General features: G+C 48.7%; 1 protein-coding gene and 1 pseudogene across 1 annotated transcript; one reads left to right on the plus strand and one right to left on the minus strand.

Moving 5' to 3' along the window:
- Positions 1-1875: 1875 nt before the first annotated feature.
- Positions 1876-3623, plus strand: LOC118537728 (RNA-binding protein FUS pseudogene; annotated as a pseudogene).
- Positions 3624-11738: 8115 nt separating this feature from the next.
- Positions 11739-12686, minus strand: LOC118537723 (olfactory receptor 1f45-like). The gene has a single exon (XM_036095395.2). It carries the CDS (start codon positions 12684-12686, stop codon positions 11739-11741), a length of 948 nt encoding a protein of 315 aa, XP_035951288.1.
- Between the last annotated feature and the right edge of the window lie 5419 nt (positions 12687-18105).

Here is an 18105-nt window from a genome sequence, read left to right on the forward strand (position 1 = left end):
GAAGTAGAAGGAGTGAAGCTTCTGTGTTTCCTGCCCAAGGCCACAGAAGGAGTCTGGGCAGTGGCCAGCACCGCTGGGGAGCACGGGGGTCAGGCCCAGATATAGAGTCCCTGCTTCCCTCTGACCCCCTTAAACCAGCTTCCTTTGCTTTGTCACGTTGAGAAGTCCTGTCCCTCCCCCATCAGCATGGGAGCCCAAACAGTAGCAACGGAACATTCTGGAAACTTTCTCATGCTCCAAGGATATTGGCTTCTCCCCATGTTCAGGAATCAAGGGGACTCGGCCCAGATCCCTCCCCAACCCTGTCTCCATCTTTCTCTCTCTTATCCCACCCCTCCCTAAGTCCTGGCTGCGAAGACCCGGTTTCCTCTTAGGACACAAGCAGACCATCATGCATCTCGAAGAATGTCAGTGATGATTGAAAGACTGGGGATAGATAATGAAGTGCTGTGCCTGGTGCCATGCTGAGCACTCCACTCAAAGCATCTCACTTCAGCCTCCCTGAACCCTAAGAGGTAGAAGACTGGATTTGTTCCCATTTACAGAGAAGGAAGCGGAGGCCCAGAGTCACCCACCCAGGGTCACCCAGGTTGTGAATGGCAGAACTGGAACCTGACCCAGCTGCCTCTAGACAGAGCTGGAGAGAGGTCCTAAGACACCCTGCCATGTCTTTCTGCCTTCTTTCTCCCATCCTCTGTCTCAGGCTGAGTCATCAGAGGTCATCTCCCTCCACCTCCTGCCCTCTCCCCGCCACCGCCTCCTGGGAGTCCCTGGGACCAGCCTTACCGCAGATGGTGTGGCTAATTCCAGACCTGACACCACCGGCTCAGGAAAGGGATCCCTCCCCCAGGAGCTGCCGGCTAGCTCGGTGGCCTTGTAAGGTAGACCCTTGTCACTGGAATGTCCTCTCGCTCAGGGAGCTCCCGGAGGTGGAATCTGATGCTGGGGAGGGGAGAAGGAGGCTAGGAATGGCGTTAGAGTCCAGCTGTGCCCCCTGCCCTGCAGCCTCGGGACTGGTGCCCTCTCTGTGTATCTGCCCCAGGGACACCTGAGGAGAGCTGACCAGGGCTGGGAGGGTCATCCAGGGCTCCTGGGGACCCTGTCCCAGCTGTCCAGGCTGTGGGGCATGATGGGGGTGGAAGTTGCCATTTATGGCTCAGAAGGAGTGAACTCCCATCCCGACAGTGGGTTTGGAGGATGGTGGTGAGCCTAGAGTGACCACTGCCATCCTGGCCACCTCACGGCCATGAGACTTGGGGTCATTATTGAGCATCTACTACATGCCAAGCACCATATGGGCTTTAAAGACATGGTGGTGGACCTGACTCAGCCCAGGGAGAGAGATGACCAATAATTGCAAACAGGGAATTCATTATAATAGGGCAAACTGCTGTCTTAGGTTGGGCTCCTCCAGAAGGAGATGCTGAGGCAAGAATTTGAGGGCAAGTTATTTATTTGGGAGGCACCCCAAGGAGACTTAAGTAGAGGGTGGGAAAGTTAGACGGGGAAGGGAAGGAGGCCAGTAAAGGAAGGCTGCCACACTGAAGCCAGTTACCTCTCCTGACAACTGGGGCGCAGTCCCACTGGGGACCTGTGGGGGCGCAGCAGAGAACACACTCCTCAGAGTTGTAAGGGCCGAGGGGCGAGGAAGCTGGGGTATTTATCCACCAATCCCTATCCTCCTTGGTTGAAGGCTGCTTGTGTGTGTGTGTGGGTGCCCCTGTGTGGGGCACCCTTCCCACCCCACCCCCATGCGGGTTCAGGAAGAAGGAAGCCCTTCATGCCAGGGGGAACAGTGGGAGCCGGGGGCCCCTGGGTAGGCAGTGAGCATTTCAGATAAAATGTTAATGGAATATACAGAGTCCTCGAGGTGTCGGTGCTCTGTGGTGTTGGAATCTTGTTGCTTGCCGGCCTGTGCGTGTGTGCGTGGACATGGCCTCAACCGACTATACCCAACAAGCAGCCCAAAGCTATGGGGCCTACCCCACCCAGCCTGGGCTATTCCCAGCAGAGCAATCAGCCCTATGGACAGCAGAGTTACAGTGGTTACAGACAGTCAGCAGACACTTCAGGCTATGGCCAGAGCAGCTATGGTTCTTCTTATGGACAGACCCAGAACAGCCATGGCACTCAGTCAGTTCCCCAGGGATATGGCTCAACCGGTGGCTATGGCGGTAGCCAGAGTTCTCAGTCATCTTATGGGCAACAGTCCTCTTACCCTGGCTGTGGCCAGCAGCCAGCTCCTAGCAGCACCTCGGGAAGTTACGGTAGTGGTTCTCAGAGCAGCGGCTATGGGCAGCCCCAGAGTGGGGCTATGGCCAGCAGTCTGGCTATCGTGGACAGCAGCAAGGCTATGGACAGCAGCAAAGCTCCTATAATCCCCCTCAAGGCTATGGACAGCAGAACCAGTACAACAGTAGCAGTGGAGGTAACTATGGCCAAGATCAGTGCTCCATGAGTGGTGGTGGTGGTTATGGCAATCAGGACCAGAGTGGTGGAGGCGGTGGCTACAGGGGATGCCAGCAGGACCGTGGGGACCGCGGCCGGGGCGGTGGCAGTGGTTACAACCGCAGCAGCGGTGGCTATGAACCCAGAGGTCATGGAGGTGGCCGTGGAGGCAGAGGCGGCATGGGCGGAAGTGACCATGGTGGCTTCAGTAAATTTGGTGGAATGAAATTCGGGACCAGGGATCACATCATGACTCTGAACAGGATAATTCAGACAACACCACCATCTTCGTGCAAGGCTTGGGTGAAAATGTTACAATTGAGTCTGTGGCTGATTACTTCAAGCAGATTGGTATTATTAAGACAAATAAGAAAACAGGACAGCCCATGATTAATCTGTACACAGACAGGGAAACGCGCAAGCTGAAGGGAGAGGCAACAGTGTTGTTTGATGACCCACCTTCTGCTAAAGCAGCTATTGACGGGTTTGATGGTAAAGAATTCTCTGGGAATCCCATCAAGGTCTCATTTGCTACTCGGCGAGCAGACTTCAACCGGGGCGGTGGCAATGGTCATGGAGGCTGAGGGCGAGGAGGACCCATCGGCCGTGGAGGCTATGGAGGTGGTGGCAGTGGTGGTGGTGGCCGGGGAGGATTCCCTAGTGGAGGGGGTGGTGGTGGCGGCCAGCAGCGAGCTGGTGACTGGAAGTGTCCTAATCCTATATGTGAGAACATGAACTTCTCTTGGAGGAATGAATGCAACCAATGTAAGGCCCCTAAACCAGATGGCCCAGGAAGGGGGACTAGGAGGCTCTCATATGGGGGGTAACTATGGAGATGATCATTGTGGTGGCAGAGGAGGCTATGATCGGGGCGGCTACCGAGGCCGAGGCGGGGACTGTGGGGGCTTCCGAGGGGGCTGGGGTGGTGGGGACAGAGGTGGCTTTGGCCCTGGCAAGATGGACTCCAGGGGTGAGCACAGACAGGATCGCAGGGAGAGGCCATATTAGCTTGGCTCCTGAGGTTCTGCAACAGCTTTTCTTCTTGTACCCAGTGTTACCCTCATTATTTTGTAATCTTTCAACTCCTGATCACCCACGGGTTTTTTGTGTCGGACTGTGTAATTGTAACCATACCTCTGGTTCCCATTAAAAACCATCGTTTTAGTTAAAAAAAATGTTAATGGAATATACAATATGGGGACCTGGTTGGACTTGGGTGGAAGTCAGGAAAGCCTTCCCTGAGGAGGTGGCATTTGAAGTGAGGTCAGAAGGAGGACCGAAAGGTGGGCTGGTAGATACAGGTATTGCATATATGGAGACCACAGGTGAGAAGGTCTGAGAAGGGGTGAGTATGCCTTGACTGTGAGAGACAGGTGGGAAGAGCATGGTTGGTGGGAGATGAGCCCACAAGAGTCAGGTGACAGAGGAGAGAATGGGGGCCCCTGATGTGTCTTCTGGAGTTTGAGGCATGCAGAGAGAGCGAGGAGGCCAGAATGAACTTAATATTGGTGGAAAAGAGCAAAGATCTCATCTTGCATCCTATGGAGTCTTGCTTGTTGAATAATAATATGACAACAATGATAATCAAAGTGGCACTGGCTAAGGATGACCCAGAGTATGTGCTGGGTGGGTCACATGCAGTGTGTGTGTGTGTGTATGTGTGTGTAGTATCCGTTTGAGGGGAGATTCACTGACCCTTCACCCAGATCCTTGTGTAGTAAGAACCTGGAGGCCCCCCCACAAGGAAGCTGCTCCCCATGGTCACACAGCCGGCACATGGCAAAGCCAGGACTTGAACCTAAGTCTGTCTGATTCCCTGGGACCTAAAACCACCACCGCTCCAGCCCTCCTGCCCTGTTTATTAAGTCAGTGTGGGAAGAAGGGAGCAAAGAGCCTTGTGTCCTCCCAGAAATCTCTGAGACATACTCCAAGGGAATTGTGTGGGTTACAGGGCTTGCCCACAAATGCCGAAAAACAGGCATGACCACAAGCTCTGCAACATTGTCATGATAATTAATAATAATTATAGTTAACACCAACATGGCTATCAATCTGCTCACACTCTTCTAAGTGCCTTGCATATATATATAAGCTCATATATTAATTTTCACATAACGCTATGAGATAGGGGCTATTACCATTTCCATTATATAGCAGGAGAAACTGGAGCACAGAGAGGTCAAGTACTTGCTCAAGGCCACCCAGCTAAAAAGTAATAGAATCCAGGCTGTCTGGCTCTAGAGTCTATCCATTGAACCACTAAACTATATCCTGAGCAGCCTTCTGTGCTTGACCTCCAGCCCAAATTACCCTTACATACGATGGCCACCACCCATTGAGTGTCAATGCTACTGCTATTGAGAAACCAACTCTCTGAGACTTTGGCATTTCTGTACAACTCACAGGCAGTGGCGTAGGCAGTGTTTTTTTCTGGCTATCTTTTCAAGGATGTTTGTATAGCAAACAGCCCTGAAGACAGAGTTTCTTCCTGCACAGCAAAGGGCAGGATTGTTTGCTGTCCATATAATAAAGATAATGCCTCCCTCTGAGATAAACGTAGAGCAGGTTTGTTTGTAATCTACTAGAAAAGACTGGGATTTCTCAGCTTGGAATTCCTCGGCTGTAGCACAAACACAGTTTTCACCCAACGCCTATCTGCGTTCACCTGCATGGTCTCTGTGGGACTTAGGAGGAACTGGCACAAACAGGAAGTTTATGCTGCCTGCACCACAAGTAATAAAGTCTTTTGTCTCTGTCCCTGGAGTCTCGTGTCTTCTGCCAGCATCCATAACGGTGGCAGGTTAAATTGTCAGCTTGCAAGTACGGTGAAATCCCAGACCCTTCATAGTTCTTGATACCTATTTGCTCTCTCTGATGCCACCTGTCACCAAGGTGTCTCTCATGGGATCCTGGAATAACCTGTTGAAGTCTCACCTCTGCTGCTGCCTTTCTGAGCTGGTGCAGAGTGGGGTAGTGATGAGTTAAAGAATGCCATCCTTTTAAGGCTTATTTCTCATCCTTGGCACTATTGACATTTGGGACCAGATCATTCTTCATAGTACAAGGCTGTCCCGTGCAGTGGATGTGGAGCAGCATCCCTGGCCTCTACCCATTAGATGCCATTAACATCCCACCCCCAGTCATGACAACCCAAAAATGTTCCCATACATTACCAAATATCTCCTGTGGGGCAGTCTAAATTGTCCTCCTTGTTGAGAACCACTCCTTCTAGGAAGAACCAACATCTTGGGCATCCAGCAAAGCTGCCTTCTTTGACTTAGGAAGTCTGTTTTTTTGAGGAATCCCTCTATACTCCCACATTATATGGAAATGATTCCTGAAATACCCTCAGTTTGAACATTGGCATATCAGAATTCCTGGGACTTTGAATGAATGGATTAATGATAAAAAGTAACAACAGCATTGTGTACCCATGTACATCGCAACATCATTCACAATAGCCAACAGCTGGAAGCAACCCTTGAGTGTCCATTGACAGATGAATGGATAAACAAACATGGCATATCTATACAATGGATTATTCAATCTTCAAAAGGAAGGAAATTCACACGCTACAACGTGGATGAACCTTGAAAACATCATGCTGAGTGAAAGAAGCCAGTCACAAAAGCATAAATACTGTTTGACCCCACTTATAGGAGGTCTCCCTAGAAGAGTCAGATTCATAGAGACAGGAAGTAGGATGGTGGGCGCCAGGGTCTGGAGGATAGGGTGAAGAGTCAGCGTTTAGTGGGGACAGAGTTTCAGTTTTGCAAAATGAACAAGCTCTGGGGATGGCTGGTGGAGATGGTTGCACACCATGTGAATGTGCTAATGTCACTGAACTGAACACTTAAAAATGGTAAAGATGGTAAATTTCATGTTTTGTATATTTTACTACAATTTTTAAAAGTAATGACAACAACAATTAATAACATCTGTTGAGTACTTACTGTGTGTCGGGCACTGAGTGTTTTAGATACACTATCTCAGGGTTTACAAACTTCAGTCATTCCTATATCAATTCTACCTTTTTGTGCATGTCTTACTTTGGGTTTCCCAAAAAGTAGACCCCAAAAAGGATTTGTGGGAGATGGTCCTAGGAGCCCAGTGAGAGAATGGAGAAAGGAGACAGGGAGGGGAGTTTCATTCATGAGTAGGCTACTGCTACAGGCAACTGGGTGTTGGTTCCTCTTGGGATATTCTCAGCGACTTCTGACTTCCACTCCACAGACAGTTTAGAGTTATCTAACGGAAGGTCAGGAAGCCTACCAACAGTTGACCATCACTGGTTGATGGTTCCCCTCTAGGCATTAATGCCCTGGTGCTTCTGGTCTGCCCCATGCAGGGCCATGAACACTCCATGTTGGAAATCCTAGGCATGTAATGGGAACTGTCTGCAGGTGAACTATGCATGGGTTGAATATAGGGAAGGAGCCATCACCAGTCTGCTAAGGGCATGTCTGTGTACCAAAGGTACTACAATTTGCTTGATTTTTTTTTCTTTAAGTCTATCATTTAAAAAAGTCTCAGGCAGATTAGTGTGGTCTTTGTGAGCCAAAAATGCCGAAGGTGACAGTGCAGCCCATCACCTTCAGATATTTGTGAAAGAGATCTCAGATTCAGGAGTGGCTTTACAAGCCAGTGAATATGCTGTATCATTGGTTTTGATGAGTATAGGGACCTTGTATTAGATGGTGCAAAGAGATTCATTCTGAAGCAAAGTCAAGAGAACAACTGGGTCGGATCATGCTAAAAGAAGATGATATTATTCTGCTCCAGATGAAATGATCAGAGGCACCTGGCTGGCTTGGTAGGTGGAACATGAAACTCTTGATCTCAGGGTCATGAGTTCGAGCCCCACACTGTGTGTGAGATAACTTAGATATATAAAACTGAAAAAAAAAACAAAAGAAATGACCAATGAAGTGAGACATTGTTGAGAAGACAACACAGTTCGGTTTTTTAGATATCCCTTGTTGGGAGCATAGTTCTAAAACATTTGTTCACATTGTTTTGATTACCCGTACGTTATTACTAGATGACAATAAATGCTGTAGGATTGTTTTTATTAAAGAAAACTCAAATAACTTCTTTGGCCTCATCTTAGTGCAAACTTGAGGTACTAATTTGTTTTAGAAGTAGGATGCTGCCATGACAGTAGATGGCATTATCTTAGTGGCTGGGTTGTGAGGACACAGTATTTCAGGCTAGAAAGCTGGATATCCTCTTTAGGTCAAAGCCAAGGTGCAACTAGAATCGTTGAGAACTTGGAAGATGGCTCAAGTGGTTATGAAGCCCGATCTCTAGAGGAAGTGATCAGAAGGAGCAAGAAATCATGGTGAGTTGGTGGCTCCTTGCCAATTTGTGCAAAGTATTACAAGAAAGATGTGGACTCAGGGGGTGGGGGGCGGTGGGAAAGAGTTGGCCTACAGAGATAGAAAAGTCTACAGCTGAGAGTCCTCAAAGGGCTGGAGAAGCCCCATGATCCTGATTTCTGGAAACAGCGGTAAGGAGGGCATTGCCTTCTGCAGGGTAAGTGCTGACCCTAAGCTTTCAATCACTGAGGCATCCATTTCAAAAGATGTCCATTTTTTAAATGTATTTCAATCCAACTTTATTTACCAAACAGATGTTGGGCCAAATTTGGCCCATAGGCTGTAGCCTCCTGACTCTTGTCCTAACTCAGATTGTAGGGTTTGCTTGCTTGTTTGTTTGTTTGTAGTTTCAGGTGTACAATATAATGATTCAGTATTTGTATATGTTGTGAAAACCACAGTAAGTCCAGTTAACATCTATCACACATATAGGTATACTCTCCTTTCTCTTGTGAAGAGAATTTTTAAGATCTACTCTCTCAGCGACTTTCAAATATACAATATAGTTAACTACAGTCACCACGTTGAAAACTACACCCTGATGATTTATTTAACTTATAGCTGGAAGTTTGTAGCTTCTGACCCCCTTCACCCACTTTCCCTATCACTCACCATCCGCCTCTGGCAACCATCCATCAGTCCTCTGAATCTAGGAATTTGTTCCTTTTTTGTTTGTTTGGTTTCAGATTCCACTTACAAGTGAGATCAAACAGTATTTGTCTTTCTCTGCCTGACTTACTTCACTTAGCATAATGCCCACGGGCCATCCATGTGGTCCCAAATGGCAAGAGTTCCTTCTTTTTCAGGGCCAAATAATTCAATAAACCTATTGCCATCTGCAGCTACTAGCAGAATAACCAGATAAGGAATTAGGCCACCCTCACCATGAAGTTCCCCTTTTAGAAAGCTCTGGATAATCTAGGTATTGACCTCTTGAGTGACCCCGCCTTACCCTTCCCACTCCCAAATTCCTGCTCTTATGCTTCATTTTTTAAAAAAAATTTAAGTTTATTTTTTTAGTAATCTCTGCACCCAACATGGGGCTCGAATTCACAACCCCGAGATCAAGAGTTGCATGCTCCACTGACTGAGCCAGCCAGGCAGCCCTGCTCTTACGCTTTAAATTAGTCAATACAGAGTGAACCCCTGAAACCCTAGACACCCCATCCACTGCAGAGCCCGAGGTCTGTGCTCTCTCTGTCTCCCCACAGCCTTGCTGCGTGGCCCCCAGGATAAGCACCAGGAGAGCTGGTCCCACCACAATATTGACTCGGTCTGGAAATGTCTTTGGGGACTCCCACAAATACCCAAGGGCCTCAGGCCTTCATAGCCAGAGAAGCACTATCAGTAGGTGGGACCAGCACCCCATTCCACCCAAGACCTTTGTTTCAAATGACCTCAAGTAGCGACCATGAACATGATAGAGAGACCTGAGGAAATCAAGGAATGCAAAAATTCTCTCTGGGAAAGAGCTTTGGGTATGGCTTCCTGACTCAAAGCAAATAGCCTCCTAAATGTTCTAGAGAATTGCTTTGAAATCCAGAGCCCAGCCTATGCCTGCTTGAGCCTTAAAACAATACCCATTTGCACTAATTTGCACCAGAGGAATCAACCTGTGATGGCTGCAGAGTGCCTAAGGAGGGCATCTCCTTCTATGTTCACTCTACATGTGGCCACGGAGGGGGCATGACAAGGAAGAACACCCCAGGGGGCAAAACGAGAGACCACCGTGAACAACAGACAATAGAGTCTCCCCCAGCCAGCCAAAAAACGTATTCCACTTCACAAGCAGGGCATTCTTAAATAAGTCCTGCCCCATGAGATTTGATCATTAATATGCAGTAGCAGCTGGTCTCCCATTGCACACTGGGTGAGGGGAGGGCCAGATCAATGGACTTTGAGTTTACAAATTCTTGGGTCAGGAGGAAACATTCCACCATGATGAAGAAGGCTGTGTATCAGCCAGAGATTTTGAACTGAGTTGACTGCATCGAGATGTCTTCAGGGTGGGGTGTTAGGGGGATTCTCTGAGTGGGGCAGAAGCATGCTTTCATGTAATTGGTGGCTAGAGGGATGGAAGGTGGACTGCTAGCTCTCTGCAAAACTCTACCCTCTCCCTCTTCTGTAGTCACAGAATCAGAGCCCGGCAACACGGCTGGCCAGCTACACCACGTGTCCTGGCCTCTCTTGCAGCTTCGTGTAGCCTGGAGTGGGGTGGGAGACGTATGTGGTGCTGTGAGAGCGGGCGCTTGCCTCCCCTGTGCTCTCTGATTACATGTTTTGGTAATAATATTGTGATAGCAATATCTGGGAAATGGGGCAGAAATAAGACATGGGGAACTTGGGTCTGTGAATGATTTAAAGCAGAGTCACCCACTGACCTAGAACACCGACTGTCACATGAGAGAAAAATAAACTTTTACCTTACTCAAGCCATATTTTTTTTGAATCCTTTTTTTTTCCTTAAGCAAACGTTAAGGGTTGAATTACATCCCATCCTCAAATTCATACCTTAAGTCCTAATCCCCAGTATTTCTGAATTTGAGCTTATTTAGAAATAGGATTCTTGTAGATATAATAGTTATGATGATGTCATACTGGAGTTGGGTGGGCTCCTAATCCAAGAGAACTGGTGTCCTTCTAAAAAAGGAACATTTGGAGATAGACATGCACACAAGGAGGATGCCATGTAGAGATGAGGTATGACCTGCAAGTAATGGGATGGCCAGCAAAGCACCAGCTCCCACCAGCTAGGAGAGAGGCTTGGGATGGATTCTCCCTCACAGCCTTAGAAGGAACCCACCTGCCAACACCTTGATGTTCTACTTCTGGCCTCCAGAACCGTGAGACAACAAATTTCTATGTAAGTCACCTCTTTTGTGGTTTGTTTTGTTTTGTTTTGTTTTGTTTTTACAGAATCCCCAGGAAACTAATACAGAAACTGGTACCAGAAATGAGATGCTGACATCACAAAAATGAAAATTTATTTGCCATGAGCTGAGTGGTGTGGTGGTGAGGACACAAAAAACGCAGGATGAAAAGCTGGAGAACCTTGTTATGCCAAAGAACATCATCTGGTAATACCGTCACTGGTGATAACCTGGAAGGTGGATCATATGTTCACTGAGCCTGTGTTTCTAGAAGTGATTGGAAAGAGCTATGATGTCACTGTGAGTTGGCCGCTTCTCACTGCTTGGCAACAAGGAATCGCAAGAAAGAGATGGTCCTAGACAAGAATTGGCCAGTTTTCAAGGCCAGAAACATCATGAGGTTAGAAGAGCCAACAGCTTCCTGTTCTTCAAAACAGTATAAATAAGGATCTTGCCTCCTACCCAAGGCTATTGTTTCAGATGACCATTAACTGAGAGTGACCAAACGTAGGTAGTTCAAGGAAACAAATATTACAAAATCAATAAACATAAGAATTCTGGCTAGGAAAACACATCGGATCTGGTGCCTCGCAATGGAACTTACTAGAAACAACTAGACCAGTTGTCTACTCTAAGGTTTTAGAAGGAACTATGTTGTCACAGAAACAGCAAGATCTTATGACTTTTGAGCCTCTTCATTTGCATCTTTTTATTATACAGATTAACCTGAACCTTAAGCAAAGTGGGCTTGTGTCCTGGTCTCTCTAGTTTGCCGAGCATTTCCTTTTAACCGCGACGTGTTCTTCAGGCTGCAGTGTGAGCGCCACATGGCCAGGGATTTTGTTTGTTCCCTGCTAGAACTTCAGCCCTTCAAAGAGTATCTACAATATAATAGATGTTCAAGAAATAGTTGCTGGAAGAATAAAGTAATATACAGAGAACCAAGAGCGATACGAAGGAAACACGGAACATTGGGAGTGTGCAAGGACATTTCGTACAGATGGGCACTGGATTTGAGCACTCAAACATCCCAGTGCTATGGTCACTGAATAAAAACTGGCTTCCTATTGATGAGGGCCCCCAAGGCCCCCTTCATGTCACTGTTGCGTAGGCTGTAGATGAAAGGGTTCAGCATGGGAGTGACCACGGTGTACATCACCGCAGCGGCTGTGTCCTTCTGGGCTGTGTGGGAGGATGTGGGGCTAAAATAAACCTCAATGAGTGTCCCATAGAACAGGGACACCACAGACAGATGAGAGCCACAGGTGGAGAAAGCCTTCTGCTTGCCTCTGGTGGAGGGGATCCTCAGCACCGTGGCAAAGATGCGTGTGTAGGAGACCAAGATGCCCACAAAGGTGGTGACAGTGGGCAGGGCGCCCACGGTGTACACCGATGCATTATTGAGAAAGGTGTCAGAGCAGGCCAGCTTCAGCAGAGGGCTGAGGTCACAAAAGAAATGGGGCACGCGGTTGTGGGTGCAGAAGGAGAGGCGAGTCAATAATACGGTGTGGGTCAGGGCATTCCCGAAGGCTGCAGACCAGGATGCAGCCACCAGGAGGCCGCAGAGCTGCGGTGTTACAGACCTGGCATAGTGCAGAGGGTGACAGATGGCCACATAGCGGTCATAGGCCATGGCAGTCAGCAGGAAGCTATCGACGCCAGCAAACCAGATGAAGAAGAACATCTGGGTCAGACAGCCCGCGTAAGGGATCCCTTTGCGCCCTGACACGTGGTTGGCCAGCATCTTGGGAATGGTGGTAGAGGTGAAGCAAATGTCCACAAAGGCCAAGTTAGCCAGGAAGAAGTACATGGGAGTGTGGAGTCGGGGGTCAGTGGCGATAGCCAGGATGATGAGCAGGTTCCCCAGTCCCGTGACCAGGTACATAGTCAGGAAGAGGATGAACAGCAGTTGCTGTTGCTTGGGGTTCTCTGAGAGGCCCAGGAGCAGGAACTCGGAGACCGAGGTGACATTTGCCTCTTCCATGGCCATCCTGGATCAATCAGAAAGGACATCCAAGAGTTGTCCAGGGTCCTGATACGGCCAGCCCTTCTACTGCACCCTGATCTCATCTCCCCTCGTTGGTTCAGTCATTCATCACTTCTGCCCACTCTCTCCTGCAACAGGACCCCCCACTCACCCACCTGTTTGCTGCATCCTTTCCATCAGTGACACACCATTCATTCCCCACAACCCACCTGCAGGATGGGTGGACAGCTGCCAAGCACGTGGACCATTTCTCACCTCACCCCCTACACCTCCGTGCCCCAGGGCGTCATCTGGGTTCAGTAGTGAGCTCAGCCTGCACTCGGGGTACCGTGGAAATCTGGGCATTAACACCCCCAGGAGTGACTTTCAGCCGGCAGAGGACCTGTCCTTGTTGGGTGACTCCCCTGGCTTCATCACTCCTGAGTGAGGCAGTTCTGAGGTGTGTTCTCTTGGGGATCCCTAGAAGGATCGCCCCTCAGCTGCCCCAAGTGGGAATCTGCTCATCCGTGCCTCCCTTCCCCAAATGCTCATTGGATCTCCTGGGATTACCTCTTAAACATAGGATTTGCACTCAAGTCCTTGACTCAGAACCTGCCTTCGGGAGAGTCCAAAGTAAGACTCGAGGATTTGAGAATTTCTTCCATCTTCGCGAGAATCACGTTTAGTTCATTTGGGGCTCAATAAAGAAAATTTATTAGTTAATGACAAAAGATGAAAAGAACGTCGTTATTAAGTGTCACACTAAAGAACACTGGAATACTAAAAAGTTCCGGGAAAAAATTGTTTTATGTCAAAGTAGTTGGTAAAGCAGGCAGAAAGCATTTGGAAAGCAACATGCCTTTTAAAATACTCTGGTGTATGGTTAAAAGTCACTGAGACTTTTCAGATACAAAATAATTAATAAAACATCCAAAACCGTAATATCGATATGGGCATTTCGAGAACTGCCATTCAGACTCGTGGATTCGTCTGTGGCAAAACCCATTTCCTGGAAAGAGAAAACAGCGTTGTGAAAAATCACTCAAGTAAGGAAAACCTCAACCATGATCGGTGTCACTAAAGTTGTTTCCGTAATTTATTTTAAAAGCGAAATTCACAGATGTAAGTCCAGAGTTTTGGGCAAAACTTGCAGAACTTTCCAGATGTTTTAATTTGGTATCATTCACGTCTCTTGGTTCAGCTTTTGCTGGATGATTCAAAAAAGATACAACAAAAATGGAGCACTTGAAATATGCCTCTTAAAACCTTACATATGCCACCACGTGTCCAAAAAACACAGAGATAATAAATCAATGTTCTGAAGAGCTGGGGATCGAAATAGAGAAAATCGGAAGTGTATTTGGACGCAAACCGATAAACTGAGGAGCTGAGGCTGCAAAGAACAGCCTGGAAATCCTGTCAGGTCTTGTAAATTTTTCTCAGTAATAATTGTGGGAAAGGAGTCAGCATTTAGAAAATAAGTGTGTATTTTTTGGTTTGTTTTTAGATTTCAAGAGTTGGCTTTAATAAGTGCAATTCTAGGGGCACCTGGGTGGTTCAGTCAGTAGGCATCTGACTTGGGTTCAGGTCGTGATCTCAGGGTCCTGGGATCCAACCCCATGTGGGGCTCCCGGCTCTGCTGGAAGTCTGCTTCTCCCTCTCCCTCTGCCCCTCCCCCCATGCTCGTGCTCTCCCTCTCTCAAATAAATTAAATTAAATTAAATTAATAAAAGCAATTCTAACAGGGACATCAACACTTTATCTGGTTTTACAAGAAAAGAATAGTTGGGTTATTAAACCTGATGACAATTCGATATATAAAAAGAACTGAACACATGAAAATAAGTGAAAAGAAACCGACTGAAACAGAAGTGTGAGATATTACAGGAATGGAGAAACGTGGGATGCTACCTGAAATCCAACAAAATAAGCATTGATCCCCAGGTGAGGGGGCTGGGAGACTATTTGGGGGTCCACGACTAAATTTCATGAAAATGAAATTGTTGTTTGATGACAAGAGTAAAAAGAAATCCATTTATTGAATCCTATGAGTTGATCAAAGTATATCCGTGAAGCTCTGTGGGACAAAGATTAATAAAATCAAGCTCTTCAAATAAATAGGACAATTAAACCATTGCTAGAGCTTCATCGAGTGGAAAGGTATCCAATATATAAAAATCTCAGACGGGACTACAAGAGCTAGGACGTTGCTTTCAATTTAAATTGTTTGTTCAAAAAAAAGAGTTTGTTCAGGAGAAGGTGAGAGAGGACTTTAGCACCTTGAACAACAGTATTGATGTTAAGAGGAAAGCTTGCCTTTTTGAAGCTGCAAGTGACCTAAAGGACATCACCTTGAACTGTCCCTCCCTCCATCTTTCCCTCCTCATCTCTGATCTCACCTCCTACTCTCCATTGTGCTCATTCTGGTGTCACTGATGGTCCTTGAACAAGCCAGGCATGCTCCTGCCTCAGGGCCTTTGTACTGTCTGTCCCTCTGCTTAGAACATTCTTCTCCCCAGATAGCCACATGGCTCTGTTTTCCACCTCAAGCCCCTAAAATAACAGCTTCATGAAGCAGGCAAGAGGAGCTTTTTACAGAAGTTAACTAAATCTTGTCCTCCACATAGCACCCTTCTCTCCATTACATGTAGAGGATAATTCCAAAGCCTGGTGCGGCCACTATGGAAAACAACATGGAGATTCTCAAAAAAATAAAAAGGAAATGAAAACAGAATGTCTGAGAGCTATCTGCAATCCCACGCTCCTCGCTGCATTATTCGCAGTAGCTGAGCATGGAAACAACCCAAGTGTTTGTCAAGAAAATGGGGTGTATACACGATTAGAATATCGTTCAGCCATGGAAAAGAAGGAAATCCTGCCATTTGCGGCAACACAGATGGACCTTGAGGGCCTGGGGCTAAGTGAGATAAGCCAGATGGAAAAAGACAAATACTGCATGGTTATCACTTATGTGTGGACTCTAAAACCAAACAAACAAAAAACAAATCTTACAGAGTCTAGCCCCTGCTGACCTCCCCGGTGTCGACTCATGTCACGGTCCTCCAGCCACACAGATGGTCCAAGACTGGCCCTTCCTCAAGGACTTGCTCTTTCCTCTGCCTCGAGCGCTCTGCCTTTAGGACCCCTTTGCAGATTTCAAGACCCACCCCAGATCCTTCCTTCTCCCCCGAAGCTCAGCCCACAGCGGCTGCTGTGTCCTCTGTCCTCCCGGGACTGTGTTCTCTGGACCTGAAGAGGAGCCTCCTCCCTGGGACCCTGTGCCTGCTGCCCCGTCCCTCTCCTCCCCTGCCCAGGAAGTGAACATGCCGTGTTCCACTTGCTTGTCGAGTCATTGACCACCGACGGAGCATCTTCAGTGTGGCATTCCCCAAGCTGTGGATGGGAATTCTGAGATGAGGGCAAACACAGGGAGCCCCTCCCGACCCTGCAATTCACCACAGAGGAATTCTCTAGAAGGAGCGTGGTGAGATGCGTTCAAAGACGTTTGGAACGAGTAGTGCTCATCCACAGTACGGGTGCATACATCCATCGGGGCACTCTTACTCGGGGGACATTTCTATGTCCCAGGAATGGTCGAAACGGGAAACTGCTCTCACCAACCTGGATGAATCTCAAAAGCAGGGGCAGAAGAAAACCACAGAAGGATGTGCACAGAATCACGTTGCTCAGGGAAAGTTTAAAAACACACAGCAGGGTTCTATGGATCGTTCGTGGATACGTCCCAGCTAGTAAAGGTGCAAACATGTGTGGGAGTGATCGATACTAGTGGTAGGATGTCGGTTATCTCAGAGCCGGGGCGGGGGAGAGGAAGGGAGGGGTGCTACGCACGCATATGGGAGTATGGGAACGGAGGCGGACTGTACAGGGACGTTCTACTTCTTAATCTGGAAGATGAATACAAGCCGGACTCCAGCTTGAAGCATGATCTATGCTTTTTTTTTTTTTCTTAAGATTTTATTTATTTATTTGAGAGAGAGCTCAAAGCAAGAGAGAGCACAAGCAGGGGGAGGGGCAGAGGGAAAAGGACAATCAGACTCTGTGCCAAGCCTGGAGCCTGACACGGGGCTCAATCCCAGGACCCTAGGATCATGACATGAGCTGAAGGCAGACGCTTAACCCACTGACCCACCCAGGTGCCCCGATCTATGCTTTTTTGAATGCCTGCAATATCTCACACACACACACACACACACACACACACACACACACACACACACACACCATCTCCCCTCAAGGAACTCATAGGAGACAGAGACCCGGGTGGGTGGGTAAGAAAATGATGGATTCCATCTCATCCTCTGGCCAGGGTCACTGTGTCGCCTAAGGTCCCATCCCAGGTTCCAGACGCCCCACTTTGCTGAACTTGCCCTGGGTCCCACAGACCCTGTGTGAAGCCCAGCTCAGCGTCCACCCCCAATCCCGTTCTTCCTCTGTGCCCAGGCTGAGCGCTGGCCCCGCCGACCACCCAGGCACCTGGGTCAGAGATGCGGGCGGCAGCCCGGTCTCCTCCCACCCCCTCACTGCATCCTGATGCTTCTACCTGAGCTTCCTCTTCTTCCTCTCCTCCCAGTGCCCCACCGGGTTCTCGTCTTGTCACTCTTCAACTTCAACCCTGCCCCTTCTCTGGGCTCTTTGGGGCCAGGCTTCTTCTTCTGGTTGAGCCTCCATAATGGCCACCACCACAGTGAAATGACCTCTCCCTTGCTTCGAAGGCTGCACTGGCTCCCCATGGCCCTGCTGCTAACAGCGAATGTGTCTTCCACACCTCCTGTGCACCTGACACCCGGCAAGGAGTTTGACGTGCTGCGTCTGACTCAACCCTCTAAGAGGGGCACTCTTACCTCCATTTCTAGGATGAAGAAGCTTGGGGACGACACCCAGGTACTCACCCTGTCTGCGTCCCTCTCCCCCACTCAGCTGTGGAAGGTGTCCCCTCTGCTGCCAAAATGCCTGGTCAGCGGAGAGCCGGCTTTTGCCGGGAGAGCACTGCGGGCCGCAGGTGACGTAGAGGCAAGTCTTGGCCTCTTTGGCCTCCCAGGAGGGAGCTGGAGGACCTGCCGGAGCCAAACTTACCCTCCATCCCACTCCTCGGGCCCAGTCCCTCGTGTCTTGTTAAGGCACCTGCTAATTGTCCGCTGCACTCTCTGTCCCTGCTGGCCTGCCTCTTTGGGGAGGAGGCCGCCCGCAGCCTGCACCGGGCTTTCCCCTCTACCCCTGAGCTGGGAGGGGAGGGTGGTGCAGGGGCTCTGGGCCTCTTCGGGGGACCTTCCCCGTGGGGCCTGCGCCCAGCACATTCCCCGGCTCGGCTGGGGCTGCCTCACCGCTGGGCCAGGTCCATGGCTTCCCATCAGTGGGAGCAACAGCCTACTGACCTTTATTTCTTCATTAAGGTGAAATTCACACGACACAGGATTAACCGTTT

Source organism: Halichoerus grypus, chromosome 1 (genome assembly GCF_964656455.1).
Source record: "Halichoerus grypus chromosome 1, mHalGry1.hap1.1, whole genome shotgun sequence".
Lineage (NCBI taxonomy): Eukaryota > Metazoa > Chordata > Mammalia > Carnivora > Phocidae > Halichoerus > Halichoerus grypus.

What these genes read in the sequence shown, in the direction of transcription:
- LOC118537723 (XM_036095395.2), bottom strand. Translation starts at nt 12,686, where the DNA reads ATGGCCATGGAAGAGGCAAATGTCACCTCGGTCTCCGAGTTCCTGCTC.